General features: G+C 45.2%; 1 protein-coding gene across 1 annotated transcript in view; it reads left to right on the top strand.

The window, feature by feature from the left end:
- Nucleotides 1-18,911, top strand: part of LOC129702788 (SH3 domain and tetratricopeptide repeat-containing protein 1) — a 72,514-nt gene that overhangs the window by 34,755 nt on the left and 18,848 nt on the right. The window contains exons 8-11 of the mRNA XM_055644769.1: nucleotides 2,770-2,903; nucleotides 3,699-3,737; nucleotides 14,539-16,239; nucleotides 17,032-17,212. Coding sequence (XP_055500744.1) covers nucleotides 2,770-2,903; nucleotides 3,699-3,737; nucleotides 14,539-16,239; nucleotides 17,032-17,212 — 2,055 coding nt within the window. The remainder of the gene's footprint in view (nucleotides 1-2,769; nucleotides 2,904-3,698; nucleotides 3,738-14,538; nucleotides 16,240-17,031; nucleotides 17,213-18,911) is intronic.

The raw sequence follows: 18,911 nt of genomic DNA, 5'->3' as shown, positions 1-18,911 counted from the left end.
GTTTCCCAATCCTCTGGCTTCCTGCTCATCTTTGCTATTGTTATAGGTCTTTTTTATTTTTATACTGTCCTTGACTTCCCTTGTCAGCCACGGTCGCCTCTTACTCCCTTTGGAATCTTTCTTCCTCTTTGGAATGAAATTATCCTGCATCTTCTGCATTATTCCCAGAAACACCTGCCATTGCTGTTCCACCATCATCCCTGTTAGGGTCCCTTTCCAGTCAACTTTAGCCAGCTCCTCCCTCATGCCTCCATAGTCCCCTTTGTTCAACTCAACACTGACACATCCGATTTTACATTTTCCCTCTCAAATTGTAAATTAAAACGTATCATATTATGATCACTGCCTCCTAGTGGCTCCTTTACCTTGAGTTCCCTTATCAAATCGGGTTCATTACACAACACTAAATCCAGAATAACCTTCTCCCTGGTAGGCTTCAATACAAGCTGCTCTAAGAATCCATCTCGGAGGTACTCGATGTACTCCCTTTCTTGGAGTCCAGTACCAACCTGATTTTCCCAGTCTACCTGCATGTTGAAATTTCCCATAACCATTGTAGCATTACCTTTGTTACATGCTAATTTTAACTCCTGATGCAACTTGCACCCTATGTCCAGGCTACTGTTTGGGGGCCTGTAGATAACTCCCATTAGTGTCATAGAATTTCCTGTCCGCACCTTGGACAATGGAGTTACCCACCACTATGGCTCTGCCCGACGTCAGTCTCGCCGGTCAAGTCTCATCGTTAGGATTAGAGCCACCGACCTGCTTGCTGCTCGGACTAGAAGCGTCGTCTGCCCCGACAGCTCCCAAGAGGTTGTATCTGTTTTCATTAGGTACAGCCACCTGGGTCTCCTGCACTCCATGTTTATTCCTCTTTGTCATAGTCACCCACCTTCGCTCTTCCTGTATCCTTGGCGAGCCAACGTCACTGTAAGTCCTGTCCAGGAAACTCTTGTTTCCCAGATTGCCCTGAGGTCATCCAGCTGCTTCTCCAGTTCCCCAACATGTTCATTCAGGAGCTGTACATGGGCACAATTTCTGCAGGTGTAGTTGTCCAAAGCACCAGCGGTGTCCCTGACTTCCCACACCCTGCAGGAAACAAATTGCACCAACCTGCCTGCCATTTCTTCAGTGGACAAAAAAAATCACAAATTTCGAATCAAGTGTAGCCTCTTTGCCTCAGCCTCCTCGTCGAAGTCTGGTTATTACAATCTCCTAGTCTACCTTGTTGCGATCCTTGCACTTTTGCTTTCAATCTCTGCTTCCTCAAGCCCCTATCCCACTGTGCAAGGTAATTCACGAGTTCTCCCGAGTTTTCCCCTGATTCGAACTTGGAGAATATCCGTAGCGAGTCAATAGGAGTTTGTGGATGGCTCGTAATGCTAATGGTAGGTACTTGGGAAATCCGGTAAACTCGTCCCTGTAAAAAATGTCCACGAGCAAAAAAATACTCGTGATGAAAAAAATTGGTACTTTTTACTCGTAGTTGACCATTACGAGACATCTACGAACTACGGACCCGCTACGGACATTCTCCAAGTTCGAATCAGGGGAAAACTAGGAAGAACTCGTGAATTACCTCGTACAGTGGGACAGGGTCTTGCGTAGCTGTAACACTGTATTCTTCACTCTGTTTTCTTTCTCTTTTTCTGTCACCAATTGTACTTATGTGCGGTTTGATTGTACTCGTGTATGTTTTGCTGGGATAGCTCGCAAAGCAGTGTTTTTCACGGTGTCTCGGTACGAGTGACAATGGGAAACTAATACCTATATTTTAATTTAAATGTTTGGCTTCCAATCATTTTCTTCTGCGCACCTAAAATCATAAATTGGACAATTACTGCAGTGAAGCACAATGTGTCACTGGTTTTATGTTGGTATTCTGCTGCCAGCATTATGCTCTCTATTTAATGCACTTCTGATGATAAACATTTATGATGATCCTACAATTCTGTGTTAAAATTGAAGTAGCTTTCTTTACTTTTAATACACAGTTGATGGTTGCAAAGATGCATGGGCTGAAATCCTGGGGGACGGAGGAGGGGGGGGGGGGGCATGTCCCCCATGCTTTGAGAGGTGGGGGACAATCCCTCCCCCCCACCCCCATGTTTTGTAATCCGGTCTTTATCAGACGCTTTCTAAGGGCTGAACTGGCTTGTTCGCGGGGCCTTTCAGCGCCTGGCGCGGCTTAAAATCAAACTACTGCATCGAGGCGATCGAGGCTCCCATGTTGAAGCCCCAGCCGGCCGATGAAAGGGGCGGACGAAGCTGCTGTTGCTGGAGTTCGGAGTCGGTCACCAACCAGGTCAGCTCCCGATGTTATCGTCCACAGGGCCCACTGCTGAAGCCTCGTGTGTGTGTGTGCGTGCGCGGCCGCCAAGAAATTGTGTGTCTTCCCCCCCCCTCCCATGTTTTGATAGCGATTTCTGTGCCTGCAAAGATGTATGATCTGTGTAGCTAATATTGTTTGCCATTTGCTGGTATCACTGACCTGCATCTGACTCCTTGCATCCACGTGATACTACAAAGCACTTTTGATGGTTTTCTGACTCTAACGCACAATACATTAGGAGCACATTTGTGCACCACCGTTGGCTGAGTTTAGTGTTTAAATCACTGAATGCCGAGTTACATTCTTGGTGCATGAAGAATGGTGACTGGAGGCCAGGATATGCTTTGAATGCACGTCTGAATCATCTTCACTTACCATTCATCTCTGCGTTTGCTGGAGGCGGATGGCAGAATAACGCACTGATTTGTTCACAGGTCAAAGGACCTGCTGTTTGTCGATGAGGCGGAAAAACATGTCTTTGTGGAGTGTGAAAAGTTCACTGATGAAGACTCCATTAAGTTGCTCAAACACATGGCACAGACTGACATCAGTGAGGTTTATCAAATGGGTGAGTAGAGCAGTATAATGGAAGCATACTGCAATGAGCTCTAATTGAATTGATTGATTTGCTTTGTAACTTTTTTGTATTATTATGAATGAAAAGAATCAGGAATTTATTTGTCAAAAGTATTTTTTATGCTTTATTTTCATTCCTTTCTATTTCCACTCCCCTTTACATGAGTAGGAGAGAACTGCAGATGCTGCTTTAAATCAAAGGTAGTCGCTAAAATCCGGAGTAACTCAGCGGGACAGGCAGCATCTCTGGAGAGAAGGAATGGGCGACGTTTTGGGTCGAGTCTGAAGAATGGTCTCGACCCGGAACGTCACCCATTTCTTCTCTCCAGAGATGCTGCCTGTCCCGCTGAGTTACTCCAGCATTTTGTGTCTACCTTCGATTTAAACCAGCATCTGCAGTTCTTTCCTGTGGTATTTATATTTATAAAACCTCCTTTATATGAGGTTGCTCTCTGGCTACTTTAAGCACCAAGTTATAACAGATTTGCTGTTTTGCTACTTTTCATCTGCATTTGTCCTTTATCGAGTACAAACTTTTGAGAGACCAATGTTTAGTTGCTTTTTTTCTTCCCTTCGTTTTTCTACGATTGCATCATAGTTATTATGCTTGGCCGTTTCAGTAGTTGGGCTTTGAACTTTCTCTCACAAGATTAAAGAAATTATCAGCTATCTCTTGCAGAATTTTTCCTTCTGATAATGTTATATACTACATTTGAACTCCTTTATGTTCATTTGATGTGCTGCATAAGTGTCCACGTTATTCACTAATGTATTCTTTTATATCCAGACACGCTGGAACCAATCGATTTCCAGGAGGATATAAAAGGTAATTATGTATAAATCTCTATTGCCAATTGGTCACCAATTTACATTATGTAACAGTCATATGGGATTATTAACCATGTTTTCTTTTGTGCATAAATGTAGGTCAACGTTGTGAATTTTTGCGATTTGCGAGTAGTTTTAATAAAATATTATGTTATATCCTTTTGCTCATTTCATCAAAGATAGACACAAAAATGCTGGAGTAAATCAGCAGAACAGGCGGCATCTCTGGAGAGAATGAATGGGTGACGTTTCCGGTTGAGACACTTCTTCAGACATGTCTGAAGAAGGGTCTCGATCCCAAACATCACGCATTCCTTCTCTCCAGAGATGCTGCCTGTCCTGCTGAGTTACTCCAGCATTTTTGACGTAAACCAGAACCTGCAGTTCCTTCCTGCACATTTCATCCAACTGCTTGTCAAAATTGTATTTCTGAATATTCCAGATTGGTCAACTAATCACCAGAGAATTGGATTTATTTAGAAGTCTTATTTTAATCTGGATCAATCAATGAAGAATGAAGAATGCCCCTGTGCTATTTTGATCACGTTCTTCCAGAACAACAAACTTTCCAATTTCCTTGTTTTTAGCAGTTTCTCAATGATTCTTCTCTGACTTTAATTTTCAAACATCACATTGACTACTCTCTCATTAATCCCTTTTTTTTTTGACCCACAGCCTATATCTTTTATTCACCTTTTTTTGGCAGATATGGAATTCTTGGCTGCACAGTTCCTTTCACCCCCTTATAGAGTTCTAGAGTCTTACAGCACAGGAACAGACTCTTCAGCCCAACTTGTCCATGCTTCAAGATGTCCCATCGACATTAGTCCCAGCTGCCTGCATTTGGTCCATATCCTTCTAAACCTGTCCTATTCATGTACCTTCCAAATGTCTTTTAAATGGTGTTATAGTACCTGCCTCAACTACCTTCTCTGACAGCTTGTTGCATATATCCACTACTCTCTATGTGAAAACGTTGCCCCTCTGGTTCCTTTTACTCTATCCACCATGATTTTATACATCTCTATCAGATCATGCTTCAGTCTCCTGCATGCCAAGGAATAAACTTCCAGCCTGCCCAATCTTTCTCTGAAGCTCAGGCCCTCGTCCTGGCAAAATATTCTTGGATCTACTCCACAGGGAAGGGGAACAGATTTAATAGGAATCTGAAGGGTAACTTTTTCACACAAAGTGCGGTGGGTGTATGGAATATGCTGCCATAGAATGTAATTGAGTCGGGGACTATCGCAACGCTTAAAGAAACTGTTAGAGGGGGTACTTGGATTGGACAGGTTTGGAAGGATGTGGGCCAAACGCAGGCAGCTGGGACTAGTGTAGCTGGGGCATGTTGGCCGGAGTGGGCAAGTTGGGTCAAATGGCCTGTTTCCATGCTGCATCACTCTAGGATTCCATAATGCCACTGTCCCACTTAGGCGATTTTTTGGGCGACTATAGGCGACTAGGCTGTTGCCACATGGTCGCTGGGGTGTCGCCTGTGTGGTCGTGAGGAGTCTCCTCAGTCGCCCAAAGAATCGTAGCGTTTTTCTGGTCGCTGCTGGATTTTGAAATATTTGGAACTTGTCGGCTTGAAACCGTTGGCTTGATGCCAATGAGCTTAGCTTGACTTGTCCTGACGTAGGATGTCGCCAAGATGACGTAGGTTGGCGTCGGTGCTGACTTCGGTGAATTCCATTGGCGTCTACCTACGTCAACCGGCTACAAGTACCGGCGACTGAATTGTCTTACCTTGTCGTAGCTTGTCGCGGGTGGACGTATGTGTGGTCGTAGGTGGACGTCCTAATGGGTCGCCGGTTGTCGGTAGCTTGCCGTAGCTGGACGTCGACTAGGTGGTAGGTTGTTGTAGACATTGTCATAGACATCGTCATGGGGGTGGAGGGTCCAGTTGCCCTTTTTTCGGCAACCTGCTGCGACTATGACAGTCGGCGAAAATAATTGCCTAAGTGGGACAGGCCCGTAACTCTTTCCAGCTTGTAAACAATCCTGTTGTAACAATCTGACTCTGGATCACAGTATACAAAAAAGCTGGAGAAACTCAGCGGGTGCAGCAGCATCTATGGAGCGAAGGAAATAGGCAACGTCTCGGGCCGAAACCCTTCTTCAGACTGATGCAGAAATGCAGAATTGGAGAATAAGCCCAGTATGTCAGACTAAACATGTCCTCCACTCCCCAAGAGGGACAAAGGAAGGGAAACAAATATGTTAAATATTATAGATCAACATGATCCCGTTAATAGTCACATCTTCCAACCACAATCCTCTGTTTTCAACAAAGACCACTCCCTCCCCAACTGCTTGGTTCAATGAACCCATCCCACCCAAACTGCCCCTTCCCGAGGCATTTCCCTTACAACTGCAGGAGATGTAACACCTGTCTCTGCACCACCTCTCTCAGGGCGGCACGGTGGCGTAGCGGTAGAGTTGCTGCCTTTTAGTTCTTGCAGCGCCAGCGAGTCGGGTTCGATCCCGACTATGGGTACTGTCTGTACGGAATTTGTGCGGAAGTTTGTACGTTCTCCCCGTGACCGTGTGGGATTTCTCAGAGATCTTCGGTTTCCTCCCACACTCGAAAGACGTACAGGTTTGTAGGTTAATTGACTTGCTATGAATGTAAGTTGTCCCTAGTGTATGTAGGATAGTAATAATGTGTGGGGACCGCTGGTCGGTGCGGACTCAGTGGGCCGAAGGGCCTGTATTCCACACTGTATCTCTAAACTAAGCTAAAATTGCCTAGGTGCCCCAGCGGTATGAGCATTGACTTCTCCAATTTCAGGTAGACCTTGCTTTCTCCCTCCTTCCCCTCACCTTCCCAGCTCTCCCACAGCCCACTGTCTTTGCCTCTTCCTTTCTTCTTCTCCCCCCCCCCCCTCCCCCTCCCCCCCCCCCCCCCCCCCCCCCCGCCCCCCACCTCCACATCAGTCTGAAGAAGGGTCTCAATCCGAAATGTCACCTATTCCTTCTCTCCATAGATGCTCCCTCAGCCGCTGAGTTTCTCCAGCATTTTTGTCTACCTAAAATAAACATGCATTCAGTAACCCCGGTAGGCCTTCCAGTTGAGACAATGGGGCAGCTGCACCGCTTGTAACCTTGTCTTTTGCATTTGATGCTTCCGATGTGGCTTTCTTTACATCAGCGAGACCAAGCCAGACCTGGCATCAAACGCTTGTGCCCCATCCGTGGTAGTGCATGTCGGCACAAACGATGTCAGAAGGAAGGGGATGAATATTCTACAGCGTGACTTTAGAGAGCTTGGAAAAATGCTGAAAAGCAGGACCTCCAGGGTTGTTATCTCCGGTTTGCTTCCAGTTCCCCGTGCTGGCAAGAGCAGGAACAGGGAGATACGGGACCTGAATGTGTGGCTGGGGAACTGGTGCACGGGGCAGGGATTTAGATTCTTAGATCACTGGGATCTGTTTTGGAGTAAGAGGGCACTGTACAAAAGGGACGGATTGCATCTTAACAGGTGGGGGACCAGCATTCTGGCAGGCAGGTTTGCCACTGCTACAGGGGTGGTTTTAAACTGAATAAGGGGGGTGGGGTGTCGAATGTGATAGTTGAGGATGGAGTTAAAGGGAAAGGGTTTCTTAAATGTGTGAGCGTAGAGACAGGGGTGTAAAAGGAGGGTAGAAGCAATAGGTAGCAAGGTAAAAAGTAAAAGTGGCAGGTAGACAAATCCAGGGCAAAAATCAAAAACGGACACTTTTCAACATAATTGTATAAGGGGTAAGAGTGTTGTAAAAACAAGCCTGAAGGCTTTGTGTCTCAATGCAAGGAGCATTTGTAATAAGGTGGATGAGTTGAATGTGCAGATAGCTATTAATGACTATGATATAGTTGGGATCACAGAGACATGGCTCCAGGGTGACCAAGGCAGGGAGCTGAACATCCAGGGATATTCAATATTCAGGAGGGATAAACAGAAAGGGAAAGGAGGTGGGGTAGCGTTGCTGGTTAGAGAGCAGATTAACACAATAGAAAGGAAGGACATTAGCTTGGAGGACGTGGAATCGATATGGGTAGAGCTGCGAAACACTAAGTGGCAGAAAACGCTAGTGGGAGTTGTGTACAGGCCACCTAACAGTAGTAGTGGAGTTGGGGATGGCATCAAACAGGAAATTAGAAATGCGTGCAATAAAGGTAAAACAGTTATAATGGGTGACTTCAATCTATATATAGATTGGGTGAATCAAATTGGCAAGGGTGCTGAGGAAGAGGATTTCTTGGAATGTATGCGGGATAGTTTTCTGAACCAACATGTAGAGGAACCAACGAGAGAGCAGGCGATTCTAGATTGGGTGTTGAGTAATGAGGAAGGGTTAGTTAGCAGTCTTGTTGTGCGTGGCCCCTTGGGCAAGAGTGACCATAATATGGTTGAGTTCTTCATTAGGATGGAGAGTGACATTGTTAATTCAGAAACAAGGGTTCTGAACTTAAAGAAAGGTAACTTTGAGGGTATGAGATGTGAAATGGCCAAGATAGACTGGCAATTGATTCTTAATGGGTTGATGGTGGATATGCAATGGAAGGCATTTAAACACTGCATGGATGAACTACAACAATTGTTCATCCCAGTTTGGCAAAAAAATAAATCAGGGAAGGTAGTGCATCCGTGGATAACAAGGAAAATCAGGGATAGTATCAAAACAAAAGATGAAGCGTACAAATTAGCCAGAAAAAGCAGCCAACCAGTGGACTGGGAGAAATTCAGAGACCAGCAGAGGAGGACAAAGGGCTTAATTAGGAAAGGGAACATAGATTATGAAAGAAAACTGGCAGGGAACATAAAAACTGACTGCAAAAGCTTTTATAGATATGTGAAGACAAAAAGATTAGTTAAAACAAATGTAGGTCCCTTGCAGTCAGAAACAGGTGAATTGATCATGGGGAACAAGGACATGGCAAACAAATTGAATAACTACTTTGGTTCTGTCTTCTAAGGAAGACATAAATAATCTGCCGGAAATAGCAGGGGACCAGGGTTCAAATGAGATGGAGGAACTGAGTGAAATCCAGGTTAGCCAGGAAGTGGTGTTAGGTAAAATGAATGGATTAAAGGCCGATAAATCCCCAGGGCCAGATAGGCTGCATCCCAAAGTACTTAAGGAAGTAGCCCCAGAAATAGTGGATGCATTAGTGATAATTTTTCAAAACTCTTTAGATTCTGGAGTAGTTCCTGAGGATTGGAGGGTAGCTAATATAACCCCACTTTTTAAAAAGGGAGGGAGAGAGAAAACGGGGAATTAGACCAGTTAGTCTAACGTCGGTAGTGGGGAAACTGCTAGAATCAGTTATTAAAGATGGGATAGCAGCACATTTGGAAAGTGGTGAAATCATTGGACAAAGTGAGCATGGATTTATAAAAGGTAAATCATGTCTGACGAATCTTATAGAATTTTTCGAGGATGTAACTAGTAGAGTGGATAAGGGAGAACCAGTGGATGTGTTATATCTGGACTTTCAGAAGGCTTTCGACAAGGTCCCACATAAGAGATTAGTATACTAACTTAAAGCACACGGTATTGGGGGTTCAGTATTGATGTGGATAGAGAACTGGCTGGCAGACAAGAAGCAAAGAGTAGGAGTATACGGGTCCTTTTCACAATGACAGGCAGTGACTAGTGGGGTACCACAAAGCTCAGTTCTGGGACCCCAGCTATTTACGATATATATTAATGATTTGGACGAGGGAATTGAATGCAACATCTCCAAGTTTGCAGATGACACGAAGCTGTGCTAGCTGTGAGGAGTGTTTGCTGTGAGGAGAATGCTCGGAGGCTGCAAGGTGACTTGGATGGAATAGTATAGAGTATAGAAGCTGGGATGTAATGTTAAAATTGTACAAGGCATTGGCGAGACCAAATCTGGAGTATGGTGTACAATTTTGGTCGCCCAATTATAGGAAGGATGTCAACAAAATAGAGAGAGTACAGAGGAGATTTACTAGAATGTTGCCTGGGTTTCAACAACTAAGTTACAGAGAGAGGTTGAATAAGTTAGGTCTTTATTCTCTGGAGCGCAGAAGGTTAAGGGGGGACTTGATAGAGGTCTTTAAAATGATGAGAGGGATAGACAGAGTTGATGTGGACAAGCTTTTCCCTTTGAGAATAGGGAAGATTCAAACAAGAGGACATGACTTCAGAATTAAGGGATAGAAGTTTAGGGGTAATATGAGGGGGAACTTCTTTACTCAGAGAGTGGTAGCGGTGTGGAATGAGCTTCCAGTGGAAGTGGTGGAGGCAGGTTCATTGGTATCATTTAAAAATAAATTGGATAGGCCTATGGATGAGAAGGGAATGGAGGGTTATGGTAGGAGTGCAGGCAGGTGGGACTAAGGGGGGAAAAAAATAAATAAATAAAAAATAAAATAAAAAATTTGTTCGGCATGGACTTGTAGGGCCGAGATGGCCTGTTTCCGTGCTGTAATTGTTATATGGTTATATGGATAGGCTGGGTGAATGGGCAAATGCATTGCAGATGCAGTATAATGTGGATAAATGTGAGGTTATCCACTTTGGTGGCAAAAACAGGAAAGTAGACTATTATCTGAATGGTGGCCGATTAGAAAAAGGGGAGATGCAACGAGACCTGGGTGTCATGGTACACCAGTCATTAAAAGTAGGCATGCAGGTGCAGCAGGCAGTGAAGAAGGCGAATGGTATGTTAGCATTCATAGCAAAAGGATTTGAGTATAGGAGCAGGGAGGTTCTACTGCAGTTGTACAGGGTCTTGGTGAGAACACACCTGGAGTATTGCGTACAGTTTTGGTCTCCTAATCTGAGGAAAGACATTCTTGCCATAGAGGGAGTACAGAGAAGGTTCACCAGACTGATTCCTGGGATGTCAGGACTTTCATATGAAGAAAGACTGGATAGACTCGGTTTGTACTCGCTAGAATTTAGAGGATTGAGGGGGAATCTTATAGAAACTTACAAAATTCTTAAGGGGTTGGACAGGCTAGATGTAGGAAGATTGTTGCCGATGTTGGGGAAGTCCAGAACAAGGGGTCACAGTTTAAGGATAAGGGGGAAATCTTTTAGGACCGAGATCAGGAAAACATTTTTCACACAGAGAGTGGTGAATCTCTGGAATTCTCTGCCACAGAAGGTAGTTGAGGCCAGTTCATTGGCTATATTTAAGAGGGAGTTTGATGTGGCCCTTGTGGCTAAAGGGATCAGGGGGTATGGAGAGAAGGCAGGTACAGGATACTGAGTTGGATGATCAGCCATGATCATATTGAATGGTGGTGCAGGCTCGAAGGGCCGAATGGCCTACTCCTGTACCTATTTTCTATGTTTCTATCCACCAAGGCCTACCGAATCTCCTGATTCCAAACTATTTCACCACCCGTCCCACTCCGATTCCAACTTTTCTCTCCAGGCCTTTATATTTTGTAGCTTTCCTTATCTGAAGACACTCGTTGTCTCATTTTCACCTCTTGCCTTTGTCACACCACCCATCTCCAATCACCCCCATCACCTGAAATGCTATCTACTTTTTTTGATGTCCCTCAGATTATCCTTGATTGGACTTTACCATGCACTAAACATTATTCCCTTATTATATATCTATACACTGTAAACGGATTGATTGTAATCATGTATTGTTTTGCTGCAAACTAGTTCGCACACAACAAAAAGCTTTTCACTGTACCTCCGTACATGTGACAATAAACCAAAAAAAACTTTCCATGATTTGCCTCACCTCCATCTCTCTCTTCCAGCTACCCCCCCCCCCCCCCCCCCCCCCCCCCCCCCCCCCCACCTCCATCAGTCTGAAGAAGGGTCCCAACCTGAAACATGATCTGCCCATTCCTTCCACAGATGCTGCGTGGCCCTCTTAGTTTATTATCACGTGTACCGTGGTACAGTGAAACGCTTTTGTTGTGTGCCAACCAGTCAGCAGAAAGATAATACATGATTATAATCGTGCCATTCACAGTGTATAGATACTTGGAAAGGGAGCAACGCTTAGTACAAGGTAAAGCCAGCAAAGTCCGAGCAAGGATAGTCCGAGGGTCACCAAAGATGTAGATAGTAGTTCAATACTGCTTTCTGGTTGTGGTAGATGATGGTCCTCCACAGCAATGGTGATGCTGTCTTCCGTAGACCTATAATTTTTTCAGCAGTTTTTTTCACTCAAGATTCCAACATTTGTAGATTCTGGTGACTCCATCTTAATATTACCAGTAAATGACTGATACAGATCCAGATATCAAATTATTTTAAGTGAAATTCAATATGGAGTCCAGAAGGCACAACATCCCCAGTTGGGAAATGGGAAGCTGCCCTTGAGCTTCCATTGAAACTTCTTATCAAGTCCACATCACAAGATTAGAATTGTTCAGCCAGAGCTGAACACACTTCTTGGCATCTGCATACAATTGCGTTTTGCGCTTCTTGTGTGCGCTGTGGTGGAAAGTTTGGTGGAAGCCGTGACGTGAACGCTCTTTCCTTGACCCCCCCCACCCCTCTTTGATCGTATATGAGGCAGATTTGGAGACGGAGGGGCAATTATAGGGACAGGCAGTAGAAAGCTCAGAGTCACCCCTGTGGACTGAAGGCAGCTGCTCTGCAAAACGTTTATCCACTGTATATTTGGTTTCTCCAGTGCAGAGGAGACCACATTACGAACACTGAATGCAGTACACACGATTGGAAGAAGTGCAAGAGAATTGTAGCTACGGATGGATGTACTGTTTGGGTCCCTGGATGGCGAGAAGGGGAAGAAATCAAAGGACAAGTCTCACAAGGGAAAGTGCAGTAGTTTGTGGTTGAGTGAAGGGCATTGGATGGTTGAAATGCTACAGAGGACCAGGAAGCCAATGGTTCTTGATAAATGCTAAATGCCAGAAGAAAAGGAGAGGGGAAGATATGTCTTGTGGCGGAATCTTCTTAAGGGTGAAGGAAATTGTGGAGAATGATCTGTTGAATGCAGAGGTTGGTGGGTTAGAAGATGATGACCAGAGGAACTCCATTCTTGTTCTGTCTTGGTGTCAAAATGAATGTGATGCAGCCAAAGATTTTGTTAAGAATTATAGAGAGGATGCCATCACTTATGCCCCTGTCCCACTTAGGAAACCTGAACGGAAACCTCTGGAGACTTTGCGCCCCACCCAAGGTTTCCGTGCAATTCCCGGAGGTTCCCGGAGCTTTTTGTCAGTCTCCCTAACGGTCGAAAGTGGTTTCCGCTTCTTCTATGTTCCAGCGATTTTTTCAAAAAATTCAAAACCGGCCGCGACTAAAAATAGGTTGCAGTTTTTAAAATCGGTAATTTTTTTAGTCGAAGCCGGTAGCGATGCTAGTTAAAGGTGGTTGCCGAGGGATGCAGGTAGTGGAATGTCTTACATTCCATGACCTGTAACCTTCTGCAACCTCAGGCAACCACCTTCAGGTGAAGAGATGGTGGGGAGATGGTGGGGAAAAACGGGAGTACAGGGAAAAGCTGAATCAGTTGTCATCTTATTGAAAGACACTTGTTCAAGGGGCCAATTGGGGGTAGAGATCCTTTCATAGCGTGTGGAGAGTCTGTGCCAGGGGTAAAGTTGTGGGGAGGGCAGGAGTGTTGAGAAGGAGGGGGTCGTGGATAATGCCAGTAACTCACTCACTCGCTGCCGCAGCTCTCCGGGCGCAAAGTCACGCACTGTAGCCAGGGATAGAAGCAGCTCGGGGAGCTGCGAGCGGCCGCCGGGACCTGACAGCAGAACTGGCCGCCACTTCAGCACCTTCTGCCGGCCCGCTCACCTTTGGCAGTGCTCTCCGTCTGAACACCTCTCACCTGTCACTCGCTCATGTCAGTCGCTTCCTGCAAATCCTTAAATTCCCACAGCCGAGTAACCTCAATCGCGCTGTCGGAATTTAAGGACATGAGTGAGGCCAGCGAGCGGCAGGAGAGAGGTTTTTAGACCGAGAGCTGCCAGAGGTGAACCCGGGCCGGCAGGAGGCACTGAGGTGGTGGCCGGTTACGCTGTCTGGCCCAGCACGGCACGGCCACTGCTCACAGCCAAAGATCCTAGAGGAGCTAGTATCTTTGCTCACAGCCACCCGAGCTGCTTCTTCCCCCCCCACCCCCCGGCCTCAATGCGGTGGCATTGCACGGCTCCGTGCAAGCAGCATCGCAAGTGGCATTATCCAGATCCCCTCCTTCACAATATTCGTGCCCTCCCCGCAACTTTACCCCGGGCCAGACTCCTCCAAACGCTGTGAAAGGAGCTCTCCCCCCCACACCCCCACACCCCGGGAAATACAGTATTTAAAAACATCACCAAGAAATGTACTTACCACATCATTGATACACGAGCTCCATTCTTCTCTCCCTGTTTTCTAAGATACACTTAACATAATGCCAATCCATATTTGAAAACCCCGCCAAGAAACTCGCGCATGCGCAGTAGGCTGCTGTGCCTGGGCAGTGCTGCAAAGGCAGAATTTCAGCTGCCTTCAGCCCCGCTTGAAAGTGACAGCTTCAGGCAGCACTGACGGCACATGGGCTGCACAGAGCTCCCGTGTTACAAGCGCTGCGGATGAAAGGCACGGAGAATTATGCCTACCTAAGAGATCGATCTCTTAGATAGGCATAATTCTCCCATGCATTTACTATTTATATTTAGTATTTACTAGGTTATAATTTTAATCGGGGGTTGGCAGTGCCTACCTTGCTGACCCTGACGGCACGTGCCTGAACTGTTTATACCTTTGCTGGAATCAGCTGTTTTATTTATTTGCCTTGTAATACTACCGTTTGATTCTGTTACTCCAGACAAATAAACCATTTCTACCTTACAGGAGCCGACCATACTCCAAGTAAACTGGACATTGCAGCCTTGAAAGCCAAGCTGAATGAAGATGTGTGCAGGTTTAAGGGGAGAGAGTGCGTGCAATCAGAGAAAGAGAGGGAAGCGATTGGACAAGATCCTATAGCATACAATCGAAAGGATGCACCAGAATTTGAAAGGCCACATGAGTCACCACCGTTTCATGTTGGTAACTCGCAAGTCCTAGACAACACTGAAATGCTTCATCCTTTATTGGTCTTCTTGGATAATCAAGAATTCTGCAAGGACTTTGAAAACCTTTATGACTCCAGTTTTTCTTTCCTCACATCCACTTTTTCTGGCTACCATGAAGTGAAGGGATTGATTCGATATCTTGAGGTGGCCCGGGAAGCAGCAAGAAAGCGACAGATGCAGTGGGCTCAAACGAGGCTCGCTTTTCTCCTGGGCAGAATGTGCGCCCAGAACTTCAAGTTCTCGCAGGCAAGAGTTTACTTTGAAGAGGCCCAATGCCTGATGAGTGGATGTTTCACCGACCTGTTTCTCCTAATTGCTGTGTACACCAACCTTGTTGCCATCTACTTGAAACAGAAGAACCAGGAGAAATACTCTGCCCTTTTTGGGAAGATTGCAGTCTTGCTCATGGGTATCCCCAACTACATCAGCTCCTCGGACACAGAAGCTGAGATACTGAGATACATTTTGAAGAAGGCAGTGCTTACAGAAAATAGACTTGCTGAAGCAAGAGCATGCTTCCTTTTGGCAAAATTTCATCTAAAGCTTAAACAGTATGAAGAAGGGCTGCCCTTCGTTGAAAGGCTACAGTTCTTGAGAAATGCCACGGAGTTGGAACATGGGACCTCTTTAGACTTTTATTTTACTCTTGGATCACTGTATTATCAAGAATGTCTACCAAATCTTGCTATAAGTTGTGTGAAGCGTTCATGTTTACAGCCCACAAGAACATTAATGGATTGGTTGAAATGCACTAACTTTATAATGAAAAGGGCCTGTAAAGTGGGTGGAGAGACACCAATGATTCCAACACAGGTGGCTCCTTGCCTCCAGCGGGCACTCTCTGCAGCAAACAGCCTTGATAAGGGCAACATTAGTCCAACCATTTGCCTCAGCTTGTCGAAAATGTATAAACTTCATGGAAAATACGAGAAAGCAATTCACTATATGGAAATGGCCATTAACATTGGAGCTACTGCTAGTGTTGAGGAGGTTATTAATGCACTCATTTCTCTTGCATGGTTGCACATTCTGAATAGCCAACCTACAAAAGCCATTGAATTGTTAAATATTCTACTGGAATCCACCTCCGTCCTGAATTGTTCGGTGCAACGGGGAGTTGTTTACAATATGATAGCGATCTCAATGAGAAAAATGAAAAATGTCAAGGAAGCTTTGAAAAGCTACATTGCAGCTGTTTTGATCTCCTTGAATTCAGAAAAGATACTTAACCAAGCCATTGCCCATGCAAACTTTGGTTTGCTTTGCCTTTGGTCAAAGATTAGTCAACTTTCTGAACATTTACTTTTAAAATCCGTTCATCTTTTCTTTGAATCGCAAAGTCCACAATCCGATGAAAATCTTATCCAGGTTCTAATTATGCTGGGACACCATTATATTGATCAAGAATTGCAAGAAAATGGGATATTTTGTTATGAATGTGCACTTCTGATTGCATTGAAAGCAAATCTTATTGAAAGTAAGTACTTGACTATTTGTAAGAGAGTGATTTTTTTCATGGTGTTTACAAGGTCATAAAAGGTAAGTGAAGATGTTGTGAATTTATGGAATTCCCTGCCACAGAGGGCAGTGGAGGCCAAATCACTGGATGGATTTAAGAGAGAGTTAGATAGAGCTCTAGTGGCTAGTGGAGTCAAGGGATATGGGGAGAAGGCAGGCACGGGATATTGATAGGGGACAATCAGCCATGATCACAATGAATGGCGGTGCTGGCTTGAAGGGCCAAATGTCCTCCTCCTGCACCTATTTTCTATGTTTCCACCTTTGTCTTGCCCTCAGCTCTCTTCCAGCTTTCTACATACCCCCCCCCCCCCCCCCCCCCCCCCCCCCCCACCCCCACACCCCACCACAATCAGTCTGATGAAGAGTCCCGACCCAAAAAGTTGTCTATCCAATGTTCTCCCGAGATGCTGCCTGGCCCACTGAGTTACTTCAGCACCTGCAGTTCCTTGTTTCCATTGTATGACCCTGCTTCATGTACAATACTGTTTTAGTACACTTCGAGTCGCCTGCCAATTCAAATAAATTGTTTCAGGTTATTGATCCCTGCAGCTAAATTACTTGTTACTCAATGTTGCCCAAATACATTTCTAAAAAATCTAATTTTGATTAAAGCAGTGAACTAGAGAAATTATTTTTGAAGGACAGATTGTCTGATTCTATCATAAATTATATTTATTTAGTCATGCCGTGACTGTGCTTCAAATAGCACATGTAATTATTGTTTAAATGTTTCTTTTTTTAAATTCAGGCCAAGTACAAGTTACTCAGTTGCTGTGCCAATTTTACAGTTCGATCCTACCAAATGAGGCCCAGTGTATCGTCTACAATGAATTTCTGCTTTACCTTGCCCGTAAGTTGGCCAACAAGGAACTCGAGGGCCATGTTCTACAAAACACCAGTCAACTGTACCTCAACTTGGGAACTGAAAGGTAAAGACATAAAATTGAATTTGAACTCATGGAGAGAAAAGTGGCTCCATGGAAGGAAGCAGAGGGTGAGGGTGGAAGGTAGCTTCTCGGACTGGAGGCCTGTGACTAGTGGTGTGCCTCAGGGTTTGGTGCTGGGCCCGTCACTGTTTGTCATCTATATCAATGATGTGGATGAGAACATACACGACAAGATCAGCAAGTTGGCAGATGATACAAAAGTGGGCGGTTTTGCAGGCAGTGAAGATGGTTGTGAAAAATTGCTGCGGGATCTTGATCAATTGGCCAGGTGGGCTGGGGAATGGTTGGTGGGATTTAATACAGAGAAATGTGAGGTGTTGCATTTTGGGACATCTAACGTGTGCAGAGCCTACACGGTGAATGGTAGGGCTCTGGGGAGTGTTGTAGAGCAGAGGGATCTAGGAGTACAGGTGCATGGTTCCTTGAAGGTGGAGTCGCAGGTAGAAAGGTGGTCAAAAAGGCTTTGGGCACATTGGCCTTCATCAGTCAGAGTATTGAGTATAGAAGTTGGGAGGTCATGTTGCAGTTGTATAAGTCATTGGTAAGACTGCATTTAGAGTATTGTGTTCAGTTCTGGGCACCCTTTTATAGTGAAGATGTTGTTAAGCTGTAAAGGGTACGGAGAAAATTTACAAGGACGTTGCCAGGACTAGAGGGTGTGAGCTATAGGGAGAGGTTGAGCAGGCTTGGACTCTTTTCTTTGGAGGACAGGAGGATGAAGGGTGATCTTATAGATGTTTCTAAAATCATGCGAAGAATAGATTGGGTAGATGCACAGAGTCATTTGCCGAGATTAGGTGAATCGAGGACCAGAGGACATAGGTTCAAGGTGAAGGGGAAAAGTTTTAATAGGAATCTGAGGGGTAACTTTTTCACACAAAGGGTGGTGGGTGTATGGAACAAGCTGCCAGAGGAGGTAGTTGAGGCTAGGACTATCCCAATGTTTAAGAAACAGTTAGACAGGTACATGGATAGGACAGGTTTGGAGGGACATGACTAGTGCAGCTGGGTCACGTTGGCCGGTATGGGCAAGTTGGGCCAAAAGGGCCTGTTTCCACATTGTATCACACTATGACTGACTAATTAATTAAATGCCCCAGTGTTTTTGAGCAGTTAATTAGCTTTGCAACTTGCGAGTTGAAGGGCAAAGTCTGTTTTGCACTTGGTGTAATCTTGTTGAATTGTATCCTTCACCCTTCACTCAAACACTGTGTTATTGTGCGAGATTTAGTTTAGTTTATACAGTGTAGAAACGGGCCCAGCAAGTCCACGCCGATCAGCGATCACCTGTACAATAGTTCTATCCTACACACAAGGGACAATGTCCAGAAGCCAATTAACCTACAAATCTGCACATCTTTGGAGTGCAGGAGGTAACCGGAGAAAACCCATGTGCTCACAGGGAGAACGCATACACTCTGGACAGACAGCACCTGTAGTCAGGATCGAACCCGGTGCTGTAAGGCAGCAATTCTACTGCTCTTTCTCTGTGTTGCCCTTTACCCATAACCCTGAGATGAACCTGGTCAGTGTCACCCCCAAGTATAGTCTGGCCATGGCCAACAGTGGAAAACAAAACTTGGCAGTGAACAGGTTAAGGGTCACATGCTCTACCGATGGAGGTAGTATAATGATCACAGATATGGTCATGGTCTGTTCATTTTTTGGAAAAGGGGTGAAG

Source organism: Leucoraja erinacea, chromosome 1 (genome assembly GCF_028641065.1).
Source record: "Leucoraja erinacea ecotype New England chromosome 1, Leri_hhj_1, whole genome shotgun sequence".
In the NCBI taxonomy this organism is placed as follows: domain Eukaryota; kingdom Metazoa; phylum Chordata; class Chondrichthyes; order Rajiformes; family Rajidae; genus Leucoraja; species Leucoraja erinaceus.
Note: the sequence above shows the minus strand (reverse complement) of the source record. Positions and strands in the feature narration are given on the sequence as shown.